Below are 19,822 nucleotides of genomic sequence, written 5' to 3' on the forward strand. Positions count from 1 at the left end.
TCTTTGTACCGTAACTGTGCGTCATTAGGCTAAGTCTTACTGGTCAGGGGTCACCACTTGGAATCACCATCAATAGTCTTTCCATGCTCATACTTATCACATTTGGATGCACAAGGACTGTCATACCTGGCTGGCTTGAAGAGCCTGGACCATTGAGTTAGTCTGACTGGTGGCTGTGTCTCCAACAACACTCTTGAGGAAGCCTGCACTAAAGGTGCTCACAAACCTCCACCCCTCCCCCCTCCCCCTCCCATCCTCCAATTAAGAAGACGGTAGTTGGCTTTGAAGCTCTAGATTTAGGAGGGCCATACCACCTCAGCTGGGCTGAGGGAGGATGGTAGGTTCACACTTAATGGGGCTACTGCCACTGTCATTAGGGATGGTTCTGCAATTCTTCATACTGGCTATCTCCGCTCTCCAATCTCAGCCATGATGCGGAGTTTTGACCCAAAACATCGACAATTCCTCTCCCTCCACAGATGCTGCTCGACCCGGTGAGTTCCTCAAGCAGATTATTTGTTGTTGCAGGTTCCAGCATCTGCAATCTCTTGTGTCTCTCTATTTTCACATCACATTTTCAGGTCACAGGCCATTCCTCTGACGTCCATATTTTTTGGCACTAGGCTTGCAGTGAAGGAAGAACAGTACCCCACGAAGGCCCAGTTTTGATCAGTTTATAATTTGTTCCACTCAGCATTGTGGAAGAGCTATATGATATGGAATGTAAGAAGGAATGGATTTTACAAGGCCTATGTGATCACAATTTCTATCAGTGTTGCCATTGGCAAACAAGTCTGGTTTTCTGTTCAGACCACATGGCTATAACTCTATAAAGAGATTGGTGATGTTTTGAATATCATCCAAAGTCCTGCAGACATGACAATAGAAACGATTCTTGATATTCTTAGTTTCACCCTGTCCAAATATTTTGTTCATTGCAGGCACAGAAAAAATACAACTTGAAAAGATTTCTCAGGCTCATTGTTATAAAGACTCAAGTATTTTCACACGGGAACATTTTGGAGAAAGTTTTAAGGATTTCTTCATGGTACTGACGGTAAGCTTACTGCAAAAATGATCTCCACCTAGGATGTTCCTCCAGAATGTTTGTCATGTTTACGACAGAGCCATTTTGATGTCACAAGGGCATCTTTCACTATAAGGTACCCAATTTGGGCTGAGTGCTGATAGAACTGTGGTTTGCACTTCTATAAGGCCCAAACTCTGCTCATAATCTGAAACAGAAACAGGAAATTCTGGAAACACTCAGCAAGTCAGGCAGCATCTGTGCAAAGAGAAACAGCTAACATGTGCTTTTAATCCAACTGGCCGAATAGGAATAGGTTAAGTTCAGGCCAATCACCCTTTCACATGCCATTAGCTCTTACCTTCCATGGACTTCATTTGTGGTGCACTTAACATGAATTTTACCCCCATGTGATGTATAAGCATTCGAGCCAACCTTTCGAGAGCTGAGACAGGCAGAGGTGGCATTTGCTGCAGCCAGGAAGAGCTTTGCGAAAAATGTTCCATCAGCAAAAATGGCTGAAAGTGCTAAAAAGAAGATCTGAAGAATTATCAAAGAAAGGATGGGGAGACACCCCATGTGGACCCAGAAATTGGTGGAGTTGTGGATAGTGAGGAACGTCATCAACAGGTGCAGCAGGATATAGATCAGTTGGAAATATGGGCGGAAAAATGGCAGATGGAGTTTAATTCGGTCAAATGGGAGGAGTTGCACTTTGGGAAGGCAAATGTAAGAGGAAAGTATAAAGTAAATGGCAAAACCCTAAGGAGCAATGGTGTACAGGGGGATCTTGGGGTACAAGTCTATAGCTCCCTGAAAGTGGCAACTGAAATAAGTAGGATGGTAAAGAAGGTGTATGGCATACTGGCCTTCATCGGTCGGGGCATTTGGGATAAAAGTTGGCAAGTCATGTTGCTGCTGTATAAAACTTTGGTTAGGCCACATATGGTGTATTGCATACAGTTCTGGTAACCCCGTTACAGGAAGGATGTGAAGGCTTTGGAGAGGGTGTGGAAGAGATTCATCATGATATTGCCTGGATTAGGGAAGAGGATGAGGAGAGATTGAGGAGAGGAAAGATTTAAGGAGAAGTTGGACAAAGCTGGATTGTTTTCTCTGGAGCATCAGAGGCTGAGGGTAACTTGATAAAAAGATATAAAATTATGAGAGGCATAGATAGGGTAGATAGTCAGAGTCTTTTTCCCAGGGTGCAAATGACAAACATGAGAGCATAGCTTTAAGGTGAAAGGGGAGAAGTTTAAAGGAGATTGTGAAGAAAGTTTTTTTACACAGAGGCAGCAGAAGCGGGTATGTTTCAGAGGCATTTAGACAGGCATGTGATCAGGCAGGGAATGGAGAGATATAGACCATGTGCAGGCAGAAAGGGTTAGGCACAGATATCATGGGCCAAAGGGCCTATTCCTGTGCTGTACCGATTAATATTCTTTGTTCTCTGACCATAACACAGAAATCTTCATCACTCAGTTGGAGCTGCTTCATTGTAGGGAAGCCAAACTGATAAGGGTGATCAAGATAATCTTAAAGTACACAGCAATTTCACACTCCTTGAGTTCTGTGAGGGTTCTTAGCTTTTACACCAATCGTGCATGATATTCATTATTTTTGCATTCGAATAATACTGACCCTCCGTTTTCTGCACATCAGCTGGATATAGGGTTATAGCATGGAAAGAGGCCCTTATGCCCAATTTGTCCATGCTGATCAAGTTACCTACCTGAGCTAATCCCATTTGCCTGTGTTTAGCCCATATCCCTCTAAAACTTTCCTGTCCATGTACTTGTCCAAATGGCTTTTAAAGTTTGTAAATATACACACCTTTACCACTTCTTCTGGCAGCTTGTTCCATATATTTATCTGTGAGAAACGTTTCATCCTCAGGTCCCCTTTAAATCTTTCCCCTCTCACCGTAACCTGTGCCCTCTAGCTTTAGGCTCCCCTATCCTGGGGAAAAAGGTTATGACCATTCACCTTATCTATGTCCCTCATGCTTTTATATACCTCACCCCTCAGTCTCATACGCTCCAGGGAAAGAAGTCCCAGCCTATCCAGTCTCTCCTTGTAACAAGAACTCTCCTGTCCCCGTAACATCTTTGTGAATCTTTCCTGAACCCTTTCCAGTTTAAGGACATCCTTTCTATAGCTAGGCGACCAGAACTGCGCATCATACTCCAAGTGCAGTCTCACCAACGCCTTATACAGTTGTAACATGACGCCCAAACTCTTGTACTCATTGCCCTGACCAATGAAGCAAGCATGCCAAATACTTTCTTCAACATTCTGTCTTCCTGCAGCGCCACTTTCAAGGAATAATGTACTTGTACCCCTGGGTCTCTCTGTTCTACAACACTCGCCAGGTTCCTCCCATTTACTGTGTAAGTCCTGTCCTGGGGGATATTATCTTTCCAAAATGCAATACTTCACACTTGTCTGAGTTAAATTCCATCTGCCATTCCTTGGCTCACATCCCAGTTGATCTGGATCCTGTTATAGGCTGAGATAACCTTCTTCACTCTCTACCATACCACCAATTTTGGCACACTACCAACTTTGGTTAGTAACCAAAATTACTAACCGTGCCAATTACATTCTCATCCATATCATTAATATAGGTGACAAACAACAGTGGACCAAGCTCGGATCCATTATCCTGCTAATGTTGTCCACTTAAATTGAGTTTTGCAGGCTAGCAGCTGTATCACTGTCCCTTCATTCTTTTTGTGTGTAAGAGGTTAAAGGACATCAAGGGGTTGTCAAGGATGTGTGATGTTACTGGAGGCTGACTGCCAGTCTTCTACAAACTGTTCCTGTAGGTGCAGTTAAAGTTGCCTACAGGTGATAAAAGAGAACTGTTGGTTGCCCATTAGCAGAGAGGCAATTGGAGAACTGTGTTTTATGTTGCAAGGTAACCTGCAGTCAAAGTTTGCCACAGAGAGAGCACGACAAAGAACATGGGAGATGATTGTCTCCCTTAACATTTAAGCTTCTGGCTTCTATTCAGAGTACAGCTGCCATTCCATCCAAATTTTTATTGGCACTATTATTCAATGTTTTCCCACTAAAATAGGCAACATGAAATTTGGTTATGTCCCAGACAGCAAGGAAAGTTGTGTCGGAGGGATTTAGTGTGTTTACCTGCACTCAAAGTCTAGCTTTCACACTGGGCCCAGTCAACTTCTTAATCATGTCTCAGACTGAAATAGCACACTGAAGAAAACTTGTGCGGCTGTGGTGAGGTTTTCAAAGAAGCCAGTTTATTTTGGCCTTGCTTACAGTGTACACCAGAAAGTATTGCAAGTGAGAGCTCAAATATGCAACACTGACTCAAAAAACTTCCAGTACTTTATAATATTCGTGTTACAATAGTTTCATGCAGAGTTTACAGCTTCACAATAAATGACCAAGATCCTATTTTTCTTAAGTGTGGATCATGTTCATTAACCATTGATTTATACGGGACTTGCTTGACAGCAGTTCCCCCATTCTTCTTGTAGATAATGACTCCTCCTTTGGCCATCTATGTACAGAAGGATTAGTGGGCCTGCTTTTCTGTCCTAATACATCTTTGCTAATCCTGTGACCTTGCTTTTCTGTTCATAGTTCTACATTCTAACTCCTGTACATGGCTATCTTTATTCTAATTAACTCTACCTTGCAATCTAAGCACTCCTTTAGTCTAATTACTGCACTGCCTCTTCTAACATGACCTTTAAGCTACCTTCAGTAGGTTGGCCTAATTCCTACAAACCTTTCCCAGTATGTAAGGCACATAGTTGACCATTTTACAAAGTTTCCCAATTTTCTTATGACTTCTGGAGGTTCTTTTTTCAGTTGTCTAACACTATATAGCAGGATATAGGTCAGATGGAAAGTTGGGTGGAGCGTTGCCAGCTGGAATTTAATCCCAACAAGTGTGAGGTGATGCATTTTGGAAAGTCAAAAAGGGGTAAAACATGTACAGTAAATGGTAGGGTGGTAAGGAATGTGTATGAACAGAGGCCTGGTGTTCAAGTCTACAGTTCTCTGAAAATGGCAATACAGGGAGATAGGATGTGAGGAAAGCCTATGGCATGCTTGCCTTCATAAATCAGGGCATAGAATGTAAAAGTCAGAACATTATTTTGCAACCTTACCAAACACTGGTTAGGCCGCACTTGGAGTATTATGTGCAGTTCTGGTTGCCACCTTATTGGAAAGATGTGATTGCACTGGAGAGAGTGCAGAGGAGATTCACCAGGATGTTCCCTGGATTGGAGGATTTTAGTTACGGGGAAAGATTGGATAGGATGGGCTTGCTTTTTATGAAGTAAATGTGACTGAGGGGTGATTTAGTAGAGATGTATAAAATTATAAGAGACGTAGACAGGGTAGATAATCAGAACCTTTTTTTCCTCATGGTAGCAGTATGAGAAACAAAAGGGCATGGGTTCAAGGAGAGAGGAAGGAGTTTTAAAGGGGACCTGAGAGGAAGGTCTTCTACACAGATATCTGGAATGCCAGAGGAGGTGGTGGAATCAGATACAATCACTTGAATAGTCAGCAATGCTCAAATGGCCAGAACTGTAAGGCACTTGAATAGTCAGGACATAGAAAGATATGGATGGGTAAATAGGATTAATATAGATGGGCAAAAAGTTTGGATGTGGTAGACCTCTCTGTGCTATGCAAAGCTGCAATTCTCTGAATGTAGCAGTAAAAAAAAAAGCAATGCAGCTTCGTTGGGATATCATTGTTCGCAAGTGACCATCTTGTGTTGTCTGAACAATGTCATTGCCACCATGAACAGAAAGCATTTTGATCATATTCTTACACTTATTCTCATATTTCTGTATGACACAGAAGAGTGCTGCTTGGTCAACCAGTCTGTGCTGGTCTCAAAGCACATCCGTCCCATCCCTCCACTTACCCGCTATGACCCATTGTCTCTTACGTACCCATCAACTCCCTATGATTTCTTTTTGCCAACTCTACACTAAAGGCAATTTACAGTAGCCAGTTAACCTACCAGCTCACCTCTCGGGTATGTTGGAGGAAATTGGAACATCCAGAGGAAGTTCATGTGGTCAAAGGAGAAGGTGCAAACTCTAACAGACAGAAATTGTGAGGATCAAACCCAGGTCGTTGGTGTTGTGTGGTAGCTGTAGTAACTGTTGTACCAATATGCCACCTCTATCAGTAAACCATCAATATGCCAAAACACATTGGTGGCTATTATTAATTGATTGACATAATTTGTAAGATTGTGAAAGCAGCAGCATTTTTTCCCTTGCTGTATCACTCAAATTCTTCAAATGAAAACAACGAAACAAAGGATTGTATTAAGTGACTGAAGAGCACTTATACAGCCAGTTAGAAAACAATGATAAAGTAAAGCTATTTTAATGTTAATTTATCCCAAAACTTTGATGGCAGGTGCACTGCCAAATGAAATGCAGAACTGCAGAATGTAAGCAAGGATGGACTGGATCTGCTGAGTTAAGTAAGTGATCTTAGTTGAGGTAGCAGGTGTGTGTGTGTGTGTGTGTTTGAAGGTATCTAATTTCCTGCCTCTGAGTGTATGTGTATTTGAATGTCGGTGTGTCATTGAGCTGCAGGCTGAAGTGTTAAAACTCTCACCTTTGCATACTTTGTATAGTCAAAGTATTCCTTACTGCTTTGCTCCATATTTCCTTGGGTCACACTCTTCGTTAACAGCTCTGCCACTGCATTCTGCCAGTTTAATTACACTGTGGCCCTTAAAAGCCCCAGGCTTGTGTAACAGCTCCCTTCTGACTAGGATTAGCATTTCCATCTTGAGCTCTGTAAAAGTGGTGGTGGCCATGTGGCACACCTCCTTCCCTTTCCTCCTTCTTGCAGATCACTTGCAGCAGTGGTGTGGCTCTGTGGAGAATAATATGTTAGCTGCACAAAGTTTAATGACAAGGTATAGTTGTGTGCACTGTTCCCTTGTTAAAAACTTGCCTGTGCTCTTACACTACTGAAACTGAAAGAAAACCATGATCCTAATGCTCCAGCATGACTTAACCTGAGTGAACTGTGCAGAGCTGTTCCAATGAAACATATTAAAGATTAAATGATTTTTTAGGCCAGTATCTTTTTGATTTTTATGGTTCACTTTCTATAAAAAGAATCAAACTAGCTTATTGAACCATCTGAGGCCTGTGCTCACTAATTGCTAAACCTATATTTTCTTGCAGAAAATGTTGAAGAATCCGGTTTTCTTGTGCTTAACTGCAGCATGCTGCACTGAAGGTCTGGTGATCACAGGCTTTGTGACATTTTTGTCAAAGTTCATTGAAAGTCAGTTTAGCCAAACTGCTAGCCTAGCAGCAGTCCTTGGAGGTAAGTAGATTAAATAATTTTCTTGACAGATAAGAACACAGTAAGGATTTTTTTTAAAAGAGCAGTTTTGATATGATTGTTTTAAAGAGTCACACATTGTTGGTCAATTTGCTCCATTAGCTTTGTGAAAAGGGCATCTTAATTTATACAAAGTCGTATTAGGACTTTCAAAAAGCTTTTAAAAGCTACTACATTGTACAGTCATGACTATGGTCAGAATATGAGGAGTCAGCAGTCAAATAACTATCTGGATAGCAGAATAGAATGGAGAGACTTCTAGTTATTTAAACAGACAAAAGATAGGAAGCAATGTTTTTCAAGGATTAATACCGGATACTTGTTGTTCACCATTTTCATTAATAATTTGGATTCAGCAAGCAGAAGCCCAAAATTTGAAAAAATGAATAAAATTGAAGTTAAGAAAGCTTTCATTTTGGCAGCTGATTATCACCATACCAGAAAAAAACAAAGACACGGTCAATGACATAACAAAGGCACAAATGATTTTAATTTTACTTTTAAGGAGCAGCACTTATTCCTGGAGCTTTTATTGGTCAACTTACCAGTGGGATCATTATGTCTAAGCTGAAAGTCCAGTGTCGAAATATGATTAAGATGGCTTCAGCTACAACAATATTATCAGTACTCTTCTCCAGCATTTTCATTTTTGGTTATTGTTCAAACACTCCATTTGCTGGGATCAACCAGAATTATTACCAGTGAGTAAATATTTAATTATATTCTGCTTAACGCAGCTATCCTGAATAGTTTAAGTAGAGTCATTGGGTAAAAAAGCATGAAAACAGGCCCTTCAGCCCAACTCATCCATGCTATCCAAAATGCCCACATTTGGCCCATATCCCTCTAAATCTTTCCTATTCATGTACCTGTCCAAATACCTTTTAAATGTTGTTATTTTACCAGCCTCAATCATTCCTCTGGCAGCTCATTCCATATACTCACCACCATCTATGTGAAAAAGTTACCCCTCAGGTCCCTTATAAATCTATTCCCTTTCACCTTAAACCTATGCCCTTTAGTTTTTGATTCCATTTCCCTGGGAAAAAGGCTGTGTGCCATCACCCTATCTATGCCCTTCATGATTATATACCCTTCTACAAGGACACCTCGCAGTCTCCTATGCTCCAGGGAATAAAGTTCTAGCTTGCCCAACCTCTCCCTGTAACTCAGGCACTCAAGTCCTGGCAATATTCTCGTAAACCTTCTTTGCCCACCTTTCAGCTTAATAACATCTTTCCAATAACAAGGTAACCAAAACTGTATGCATTACTCCAGGTGTGGCCTCTCCAATGTCCTGTACAACTGCAACATCATGTCCCAACTCCTATGCTCAATGCCCTGATTTGTGACACCATTTTGTGGGAACTATGTACTTGTAGAACAGAGGGACCAAGGAGAACAACACTCCCCAGGGCCCTACCGTTCACCCTGGTTTATGTTCGCAAAATGCAACACCTCACACTTATCTGGATTAAATGCTATTTGCCATTCCTTGGCTCACTTACCTACCTAACCAAGATCCATAATTTTCGATAACCTTCTTCACTGTCTACAATACCTCCTATTTTGGTGTCATTTATGAACTTGCTAACTATGCCTTGTACATTCTCATCCAAATCATTTCTAGAAATGACAAACAACAACAGGCCCAGCACCAATCCCTGTGGCACACCACTAGTCACAGGCCTCCAGTCCAGAAAACAACCTTCCATCCTCACCCTCCGTTTCCTGCCATCAATCCAATTATGTATCCACTTAGCTAGCTCTCCCTGGATCCCTTGCGATCTAACCTTCCAGACTAGCCTTCTATGCGGGGCCTTGTCAAAGGCCTTGCTGAAGTCCATATAGACAATGTCCACTGCCCTACCCTCATTAATCTTCTTGGTAACATCTTCAAAAAAACTCAATCAAATTCATGAGAGACGATTTTCCAAGCACAAAGCCATGCTGACCATCCCTAATCAGACTCTGTCTATCCAAATGCTGGTAGATCCTGTCCCTCAGAATTCCCTCCAGTAACTTACCCACCACTGATATCAGGCTCACCAGCCTGTAGTTCCCTGGCTTGTCTTTGCTGCCCTTCTCAAATAACGGTCCAACATTAGCTACCCTCCAGTCTTCCGGAACTTCACCTGTGGCTAAAGATGACGCAAATATCTCTGCAAGGGCCTCTGCAATTTCTTCCATAGTTTCCCACAAAGCCCGAGGATGCACTTGGTCAGGCACTGGGGATTTATTCACCTTAATGTACCTTAAGGCTGCCAATACCTCTTGTTTGGTAATTCATATATAATCCAAGACATTACAACTCATTTGCCTCAATTTCTTAGCTTCCACGATCTTCTCCACAGTAAAAACTAATGAGAAATATTCACTAAAAATCTCAACCGTCTCCTGTAGCTCTATACATAGGCAGCCCTGCTGATCTTTAAGGGGACCTATTCTCTCCCTAGCCACCCTTTTACTCTTAATATACCTGTGGAGTCTCTTGGGATTTCCCTTAACCTAGCCGCCGAGATCCATATCATGTCCTCTTTTTGCCTTCATGATTTCCCTCTTAAGGGTACTCCTCCACTTCTTATACTTGTCGAGGGATTCGTTTGATCTTGACTACCTAAACCTGATGTGTGCCTCCTTTTTCCTGACCAATATCTCTCGACAACCAAGGTTCCCTAAATTTGCCAGCCTTGCTTTTCACCCTAACAGGAGCAGACTGTCCCTGATCTCTTGATATCACAATTTTAAAAGCCTCCCACTTGCCAGACATCACTTTACCTACAAACAATCTCACTCATGTTCTGCAAGTTCCCTCCTAATGCCTCCAAAATTGTCCCTGCCCCAATTTAAGATCTTATCTTTCTCCATAGCTGTTTTAAAACTAATTGAATTATGGTTACAGGTTGCAAAGTGCTCCCCCACTGACACTTCAGTTACTTGCCCTACCTCGTTCCCTAGGAGGAGGTCCAGTGTTGTGCCCTCTCTAGTAGGGCCTGTTATATATTGCGTGAGGAAGCTTCCTTGGACACATGTAACAAATACCACTCTGTCCAAGCCCTTTACACTATGGGTGACCCAATCAATATCAGGGGAGTTAAAATCTCCCACTAATACTACCATATTATTCTTACAGCTATCTGCAATCTCCCTACACATCATCTCCCTTAATTCCCGCTGACTATTAGGGGGCCTATAATACAGTCCCATCAAAGTGATCATTTCTTTCTTGTTTCTGAGTTCTAACTCCATAACCTGGATGATCCCCCAAGAATATCCTCTTTAAGCGCTGCTGTTATGTTCTCCCTCATCAAAAAGGCAAGCGCCCTTACCTGTATCTCTATCACACCTGTAGCATCTGTGCCTTGGAACATTGAGATACCAGCCATGCCCTTCTCTCAGCCACGTTTCTGTCATGGCTATAACATCCCAGTCCCCTGAGCCAATCCACACTCTGAGTATGTCTGCCTGATCTGTTAAGTTTCTTGCATTGAAATAAATACAGTTGAAGCCATTGGTCTTTGCCATGCTTCTGAATGTCCTGTCTACTAAACTTGCTCTTATTGACTGCAGTATTTGTCCCCAACTTCTCAACTGCTTCATTTCTGCTCAGAGACCCACACCTCTGCCAATCTAATTGAAACCATCCTGGATAGCACCAGCAAATCTTCCTCCCAGGATATTGGTACCCTCCAGTTCAGGTGCAACCCATCCGTCTTGTACAGGTCACTTCTGGCCCAGAAGAGATCCCAATGATCCAAGAACCTGAATCCCTGCTCCCTGCACCAGCTCCTCAGCCGTGCATTTATCTGGCCTATCCTTCTATTTCTGTCCTCACTAGCACTTAGCACTGGGAGTAATCCAGAGATCACTACCCTTGTGGTGCCGCTTTTTAACCTTTCTCGTAACTCCCTATATTCATTCCGCAGAATCACATCCCTTTTTCTACCTGTGTCATTGGTACCAATGTGCATCACAACCTCTGGTTGCTCCCCCTCCCCCTTGAGAATGTTCTGCTGCCACTCAGAGACATCCTTGACCCTGGCACCTGGGAGGCAATGCACCATCCTGGTGTCTTGCTTGCAGCCACAGAATATCCTGTCTTGAACATGGAACATAGAACAGCACAGCACAGGAATTTTGATTCTCATGGCATCTGCATTTAGAACAACCCAATTTTGCACGTCAAGCATTGATCTGATTATTTTAATATGCAGATGATAACTATTGCTTCAGGTGTGTGTCTTTCCCTACATTAACAGAGTGTTCATCGCAATTCCAGTTTGTAATGTGTGTGGTCTTCTGCTAGGCTCAGGCATGTGCTTAATGCCTAAACACCAGGATGCTTTCATGACATTATAAGGCCTTACTTTCCTCCCACAATGCCTCTTTGTATCTTAGTCTGTCAATATCTTCATGATCTAGATCTCTGTTTGTTCTAATAATCTTTTCTCTATAACCCTTAACCGATCTTTATCTGACCTTGCCTCTCCCTTAATTCATCTGCTGCTGAAACCTCATCCATGTGTTTGTTATTTCTGGTTTTGACCATTTCTGCATACTGCTAACTGGATTCCCTCTTTCAAAACTGCATTACCACAACTCAACCCTCACCAAATTCCTCCTTTAAGACCAACCTCTTTGCTCAAGCTGCATAAATACCATGGTTATTATTGTTGTTATGGCATCTGTCCATTTTAATTACCTCTCTTCCTTAGTATACTGCATCTGTCACCCAATCGCTAATTTCCTTTTCCCCCATCAATGTATGATCCTTATTAAGTTTGTATTTCTATATTCCTATTGTGCCATTTTCTGACTCCTAGTAGGTTGATTGGAGCTTTGATTGACCAATAGCAGCCTCCAGATCAGATTGTACCACTGATCAAACTATCATTTGACTTTAAAATATTTGTCAGGGGAATGGAGGTTTGTGAAGGTTGTTTGAGGTGATGAACAACCTGACAATAGTGATTCCACCACCAATCACATCTTCCCCTGTCCCCCCTCCTCACCTTTCTGCAAGGATCATTCTCTTTGTGACTCCCTGGTCCACTCATCCCTCTGCACCCATTCCTCACCATCTCCTGGCACTTTCTTCTGCAACTGTAGGGGGTGTAACACCCATCCCTCCACCTCCTCCCTCACCACCATCCAGGGATCTAAACAGCTCTTCGAAGTGAGGCAGAGGTTCACCTGCACTTCTTCCAACCTTGTCTACTGCATTTGGAGCTCACTATGTGGCCTCCCCTACATTGTAAACTAGGCAATCACTTTGCAGAGCACCTGCTCTCTATCTGCAATGGCCATCTCGAGCTTCAGGATGCATGATAATTCTCCTTCCCACTCCCATATAGACCTGTCTGTCCTTGGCCGCCTTCATTGCTACAGAGGGGCCAAATACAAATTGGAAGAACTACATCTCATATTCAGTTTGGGTAGCTTACAACCCAATGGTATAAACATTGACTTTAACAGTTTCAGGTAACCCACATCCCCTGGTGTTCTTTGGCCATCCTTCCTTTTCCCTCTCAGTCCTGATGCAGGGTCTTGACCCAAAACGTTAACACATAAACTGGAAAGAGTGTAGAAAAGATTTACAGGGACGATGCCAGGACCTGAGGGATTGGGTTACAGGGAGAGGTTGGGCAGGCTAGGATTTTATTCTTTTATTATTTAGGATTTTATTCTTTGGAGCGTAGGAGATTGAGGGGTGATCTTATAGAGGTGTATAAAATCACAGGGGCATAGATAGGGTGAATGCACACAGTCTTTTTTCCCAGGGTTGGGGAATCAAGAACTAGGGGGCATAGGTTTAAGGTGAGAGGAGAAAGATTTAATAGGGCAATCTCTTCACACAGAAAGTGGTATGTATCTGGAATGAACTGCCAGAGGATGTGCTTGAGGCAGATACAATAACAACTTTTAAAAGACATTTGGACAGGTGTGTGGATAGGAAAGGCTTAGAGGGATATGGGTCAAATGTGGGCAAATGGGAATAGCTTATATGGGCATTTTGGTCGGGAGGCATGAGTTGGGTTGAAGGGTCTGTTTCCACGCTGTATGACTCAAAACTATATACCGTTTCGCTCCACAGATGCTGCTTGACCTGTTTCTTTATTCCAGATTCCAGCATCTGCAGTCTCTTTTGTCTTCAGCCCGATAGTAGGTTGGAGAAAGTCCTTTGCCAGAGTTAGAACATTGATGATGATTAGAAAGGTTTCATCAGTGATGGTGTTCAGACAAGGAGTTGAAAAATAGATGTTTAATGGGCTGGTGGAGGAACAATAGCATCAAGAATAGTAGGAGATTAGATAAGCAAAACCTGCTGAATGAAGGGGAAAAAACAAGGATATTAATGTTTAAAGGTGCAGCTAAAGTGAATAAAAGTATAAATATAAATTATTGCCTCGTATTGGCTAATATTTAGCTGAAAAAAATAAAAAGACAACAGACTGCAATTCCCTTTCTCAAAAATAAAACATGACCTTGTCACCAGTGACTAGTGTTGGGGTGGAAAGCAGATATTTCATCATTCTTTGTTTATAATGGAGTTATTGTATAATACTAGCCAACTGACAGAGGGCTGTGATAGCATGTATAGTGAAAGAAGTCTATTGTGACAAGCATTGTAATTAATTCACACTATCCTGAGAGGCACTTAGTCCTTCATATTCAGTGCAATTAATTACATTTACTGACTTCCAAGTCTATGTAGTATAATTTTTGTTTCACTGGGGATGGGGACATGTATTCTGGAAAGGATATGTCCCCAAAGGTCATCAAGGTTGAATTTCAGCAGTCTTGACACAAAGTGGGGCAGATGTACACAATCCTTTAGAATATGTTCTAACACATAACCGAGTTGTTTGTTTATTTCGGGAGATGCACTTTAGTCAGCTGCAAAACCAGTAAATAGCATGAAGAATCACCAAAATAAAGGGCAACATTGATACGATTAGCCCTTCAATGAAGGAACGGAGCTTCATGTGTCAGTGTGCTTCATGCTTATTCTTATGTGGCTTCATAGGAGCATAATCTGATATTTTTTCTGTGTATTATCTCACAGTAACAAAACTACAGAGAAGTTCCAACTTGAGGCACCCTGTAATGCTGACTGTCACTGCAGCCGTTCATTCTTTAATCCAGTCTGTGGCGTAGGTAATGTCCAGTATTTTTCTGCATGCTATGCCGGTTGTATGAATGCAACAACAAAAGGTACCCTTCACGTAAGTCCCTCTAACTTAACATGGTTTATTATTATTTCTGATTTGTTAGAAATTGAATTTAAATTGTCTTATGATTATGCAAAAAGTACATTGGAAAGTAACAAAGCAATGCAGGCATGGTAGGGTACCCACCTCTCAACTACTGCGTTCTGCAATTGTGTGCATCACCTGCAAGAGAGGGAGAAGAGTGATAGTGAGTGTGTTGTGGTATCTGTGTATGACAGACCTGCCAGGGTTGAATAACTGAAGTATCTAAATGGTATGAGATGTGCAAGTGGGTAATAGAGTAGTGGTAAGCATATAGGTGTAGCTATTTGGTAAATGGGATATTTTACAGTTTCCATTAACCTTGATCAGATGAAGCCATTAAACTTTTTCTGATGCTGGAACTTGGTCATTAGACTTTGGGGTTTTATCTGTCTGATCACTTGCTTCCACTGCTATTTCATCTCATCCTTTTGGTGGCTTCCTGGCCCCCTTAGCTTGCCCGGCCTCTCTCCAAGGTTCACATCTTCCACCAAGGTCTTAAGATTTGGGTCAATGAATCAGCTTACTCACATCCCGCTCTGCCTTCATTCCTATTCCTACTCCCCAGGGTGTACAATGACATCTAGAGTTGCTTAAATTCAGTGTTCTTGCCTTTTAAGAGTTGAAGGCACACCATGCACTTGACAGATTACTTTCAACCGGTGAGAAGGACTTTTGAAATTAATCATGCTCGGTGTGTGTGAATGAGGAAATCATCCTAAATGGATATGTGTAATGAGGCATCCAAAGTTCTTATACAATGTGTGCACCTGGATTATGCGTGAATGGTATTGGAACGTACTGGCACAGATCTCCTTTTAGAAAATGATTTCATGAATGATTCTGTTTCTGGGTCAAAATATTTTATTGTACTATGCAGTATTGACCAAATAGTTGATATTCACCTTAGGTTCATTTATCTGATCTTTGCTGTGCAGCTGGGATCTCAAGATTCTGGAAGTGTATTGCTTCGGTCGGTAGAGAAAAATCACCAAAGAATCCTATTTCTAGCTGTTAGTCAGAGATAACCACCTCCCCTTCCTCCCACCACCCCACTGTAAATCCAAGCGTTTAAACACTGGTTAAGAACAGGATAATATTTGAATGCGATAGTCCACCAACATACACACATGACTGAGCATGATATGGAGAAATAACATACAATCTAGACTCAAGGTCTTCCAAAAAAAAATTTGCTTCCTTTTTTTCCTTCCCAACTATGGCATTGGAGATGGCCAATAATTTCTAGATCTAATGCAGCATGGTAGTAAAATATCAAAAGATTGGCTGCTCAACCTCTTCCAATCAGGCTTTCTTTCCCAGGTCTCACTGGAAGCTTTCTTTAGCTATTTATGGAGATAAAGAAATATATACAATATGAGATAGATTTTTACTCTACCTCTGCTTAAAATTAATCCAAGTGACCTTATTGCAGAATATCTGAAGACAATGGACATCAGAGGGCAAAGACTCCAATGCTTGGAGTCATTCTTTGCACAGACGAAGATGGTTGTGGTTATTCGATGTCAATCATCCCAGCTACATGACATTTAGTGGTTGGATTTCTGCAGAATAGTGATCTGGGTTCAACCTTCTTCAGCTACTTCATAAATGATCTTTCTTTGATTGTAGCGTCACAATGAGGATGTGCAATAAGTTGCTACATTGGAGGTTGCTAAACAAAGTTAGAGTACTTGCAGTCAGTGGTACTATACATGTGTGGATTGAGAGTTGGTTACCAGAATGAGAACAAAAGGTAGTATTAAACGGGCCATTCTCATGTTGACGGCTGTGACTTGTTGGATACCACAGGAATTGCTGCTTTGGCCCCAACTATTTACAACCCGTTTCAACAATTGGGCTGACAGTGCCAAATATGCCATGAAACAAAGTGGGAGTATGAGAAGTGATGGGGATGCAAGAAGAATTGAAAAGGAGTTTATTAAAAGGGCAACAACATGGCAAATGGAATGCAACATGGAAAAATATGAGGTTAACACTTTGTTGGAGAAGACACAAATGCTGAGTAATTTTTAAATGGTAAGAGATTGGGAAGTGTTTAATGTTCAATGAAACGTTAATGCCCTTGTGCAAAGCTAACTTGCAGGGCAGCAAGGAAGGAAAATGGAATGCTGGCCTTAATTGCTCGAGGATCTCGAGAGTAAGGATGTCCTAACACAATTATATGAGGCATTGAGACATATTGGAGGAATGAGTACAATTTTGGTCTCTTTATCTAAAAAGTGATATTCATGTTATGGAAGGAATTCAGTGAAGATTCACCAGACAGGTTCCTGGGATGGCAGGTCTGTCATAAGAGAAAAGATTGAGTAGGCAAGACCTCTAGCAGTGACCTAATTGAAAAACACAGATTTCTTAGAGGACTTGACATGAGTCTAGAACCAGGGGTCACTGGCTCAAATAGATCTGAAGTGAGAAGAAATTTCTTTACTCAAAGGTGGTGAATCTTTGGAATTGTCTACCCTTGAGGGCTATGGAGGTTCAGTCATTGATGTCATTTGAAATTGCAATCAATAGATTTCTGGATATTAGAAGAATCAAGGGGTACAGAGATAGGGTAGGAAAATGGTACTGAATCAGGAGATCAGACTTAATCTTCCCGAACAGAAAAGCAAGCTACAGGGATTGAATGGCCAACTCTGGCTCCTATTTCTTACTTTGCTGATGATTGCACAATAAAGAAAATAGGAGCAGGAGTAGGAGCTGGCCCCTCAAGCCTGCCTTGTGCCTCAATCCCACTTCTGTGCCAGTTCCACATGGTCCACAATTCCACGATCTTTCAAAAGTTTACCGACCTATTAAATGCCTCCAACTTTCAATTCCATTTGCAACTCCTCTAGCAATGAAGCCTCCATTGACCAGAAACTTAACGCTGGTGACAGGAGCAGGTCAAATTTGGGTTAAATAGGTGAATAACTCACTTTTTGACACCCCAAGGCCCTTCCACCTTATATAAGTCAGGAGTGTGATGGAATATGCTCTACTTGCCTGGACAAGTACAGCTGCTAGAGCATTCAAGAAGCTCAACGCCATCCAGGACAAAGCAGGCCACTTGAATGTAGCCCATCCATTACCATAAATATTCACTCCTTCCACCACCTGCCTCCAGTGGCTGTAGTGTGTACCATCTACAAAATGCACTGGTCCTGCCTACATTGCCCAGATCCCAAAAACAAATGAATAAAAAAGTGAGAAATGAGAGTGATTATACAAGGGAAAAATATACATCAGAAGTTGGAAAATTATAAGGCTTTGGTGAGGGAATGAAATTTAGAGATTGCTAGACAAGTCAAAAGAAGCAAAACTTTAAGATCTTTCATGACAGCAGGAACTGATAAAAGTACAGTATGTTTGAAGCACAGGAAGAGTGGGGAGTAGGGATTAAAGATGGGCTTCTTCAAGAATTGTTTTTGTTAAATATTTGACAGACTAGGCTATTTACTGTATGATTCTGGTGACTTTTAAAATATCATTTGCTTCAGTGCTGCAAAAAGCAGGAAGTTTATATAGTCCAAACTCTTGGCCTTTCCAAATATCTGTTAAAAAGCAAATGCACCAGATGTTCTGTGATGTAGAACAAATATCTGTAACTAATATGAAATATCTTAAGTTTATATGTATTACATGGAATTGCAAATGTGGCTGTATATTATTTGGCAGATTTTATAACTTCCCAATGCAGTTTATGTTTAGCCCATTCCATACTACAGCCTTGTGCTGGTCTCAGAATGGGCTACGAATTGAAATGTCTTTATGAACAAAAAACTATCCAACTGTGAGCTAGGTAGCTTAGTAGTATTAAACAGATATGCAAACCAAAAAATGATTATCATCACTGAATCTTTTGGGTTGGAATTCTAACTGTTGCTTGTGCTTTATCACCATAATTTCTCCAGGAAATTTGTCAGAAACAATGTTCCTGCAGCAGTACTGACAGCTGAGTTGAAGCAGCTCTGGGGCAATTCAGAATGTATAAATTGTACCGTCTTTTTGTGTTACAGGTTTATGAGGAGTGTTCTTGTGTCCAGAAAGAAAGCGTTGAATTTGATGCACAAAAAGGAAAATGTAGTTCCACATGTGACCGCATGCCATTGTTTTTGGGAATATTTTTGTTCTGTGTTATTTTCACATTCATGACTAGCACATCACTCACAACATCTGTTCTCAGGTATGTTTTATATTCAGTACTCTCTTAACATAGCCACTGCATTGTGAAGCTAATTTGCACTCTGAAATGCTTTGCGATAAAGTTTTATATATTATTTATAAGTAATATAAATCATTACTTATATATTGAAGGTGCATTCAATCTAAATTGAGCACAGTTCACTTAGTGTTGACTACTTTTACAGCTTCTGTGCTATACATTGATCTTTGGAGATCTCACAGAAGTAAAAGAACATTTTCATTAACTAACATCCTGATACATTCCATGGCATGATTAGCCAGCTGCACATTCTTCCAGAGACCTCAGCCGGTATTATTCATATTTCCCTCAGCTGTGAAAAAGCATTTACATTTTGCTTGAAGCCCCCATACTACCCGATGCTTTGCTTAGAATCAAGCTAGAAATCCCTCTGCTTGACTTCAACTTGGTCTCCTGAATTTCTTCCACAATGCGCAGCAGCTTAATCAGTGAGATGGAACCAACATAATGTCAGCCAAAGCTACCTGACCTATGTTTGATAGGATCTGACTATATGAATCCGGTACAAGTCAAGTTGATAGTACATCCTGATAAAACATTCAGGTTAGGTCGTGCTGTGCCAGCTCGAGTCAGTACTTCCACCAGAATTTTATTGTATGTGTTTTCTGTTTTTGATCATTATTAGGTATTTCATCCTCAGATAGATCAATAGTAGGTTTGTGATTGTTATATTTACAGTGATGGTCAGTTGGGTTGGATTGGATAGGGATAATATTTTAGGTAGGTTCATAGAGTCATAGAGTTATACAGCACAGAAACAGGCACTTTGGCCCAACTCATCCATGCTGAACAAGTTGTCTACCTGAGCTAGTCCTAATTGCCTGCATTTGGCCCATATTCCTGTCAAACTTTGCTATCCATGTACCTGTCTGAAGGCCTTTTAAACATTGTAAATGTACCTGCCTCTTTCACTTCCTCTGGCAGCTTGTTCCATAT

General features: G+C 41.3%; 1 protein-coding gene across 5 annotated transcripts in view; it reads left to right on the top strand.

Annotated features, from left to right (window-relative positions):
- Positions 1-19,822, top strand: part of LOC127572552 (solute carrier organic anion transporter family member 4C1-like) — a 76,968-nt gene that overhangs the window by 43,013 nt on the left and 14,133 nt on the right. For all 5 annotated transcript variants that reach the window (XM_052019941.1, XM_052019940.1, XM_052019942.1 and 2 more), the window contains 5 exons: positions 942-1,057; positions 7,243-7,387; positions 7,911-8,106; positions 14,472-14,631; positions 18,681-18,847. In XM_052019941.1, the coding sequence (XP_051875901.1) occupies positions 942-1,057; positions 7,243-7,387; positions 7,911-8,106; positions 14,472-14,631; positions 18,681-18,847 (784 nt within the window). The remainder of the gene's footprint in view (positions 1-941; positions 1,058-7,242; positions 7,388-7,910; positions 8,107-14,471; positions 14,632-18,680; positions 18,848-19,822) is intronic.

The sequence above is a fragment of the Pristis pectinata genome, chromosome 7 (assembly GCF_009764475.1).
Source record: "Pristis pectinata isolate sPriPec2 chromosome 7, sPriPec2.1.pri, whole genome shotgun sequence".
In the NCBI taxonomy this organism is placed as follows: Eukaryota; Metazoa; Chordata; class Chondrichthyes; order Rhinopristiformes; family Pristidae; genus Pristis; species Pristis pectinata.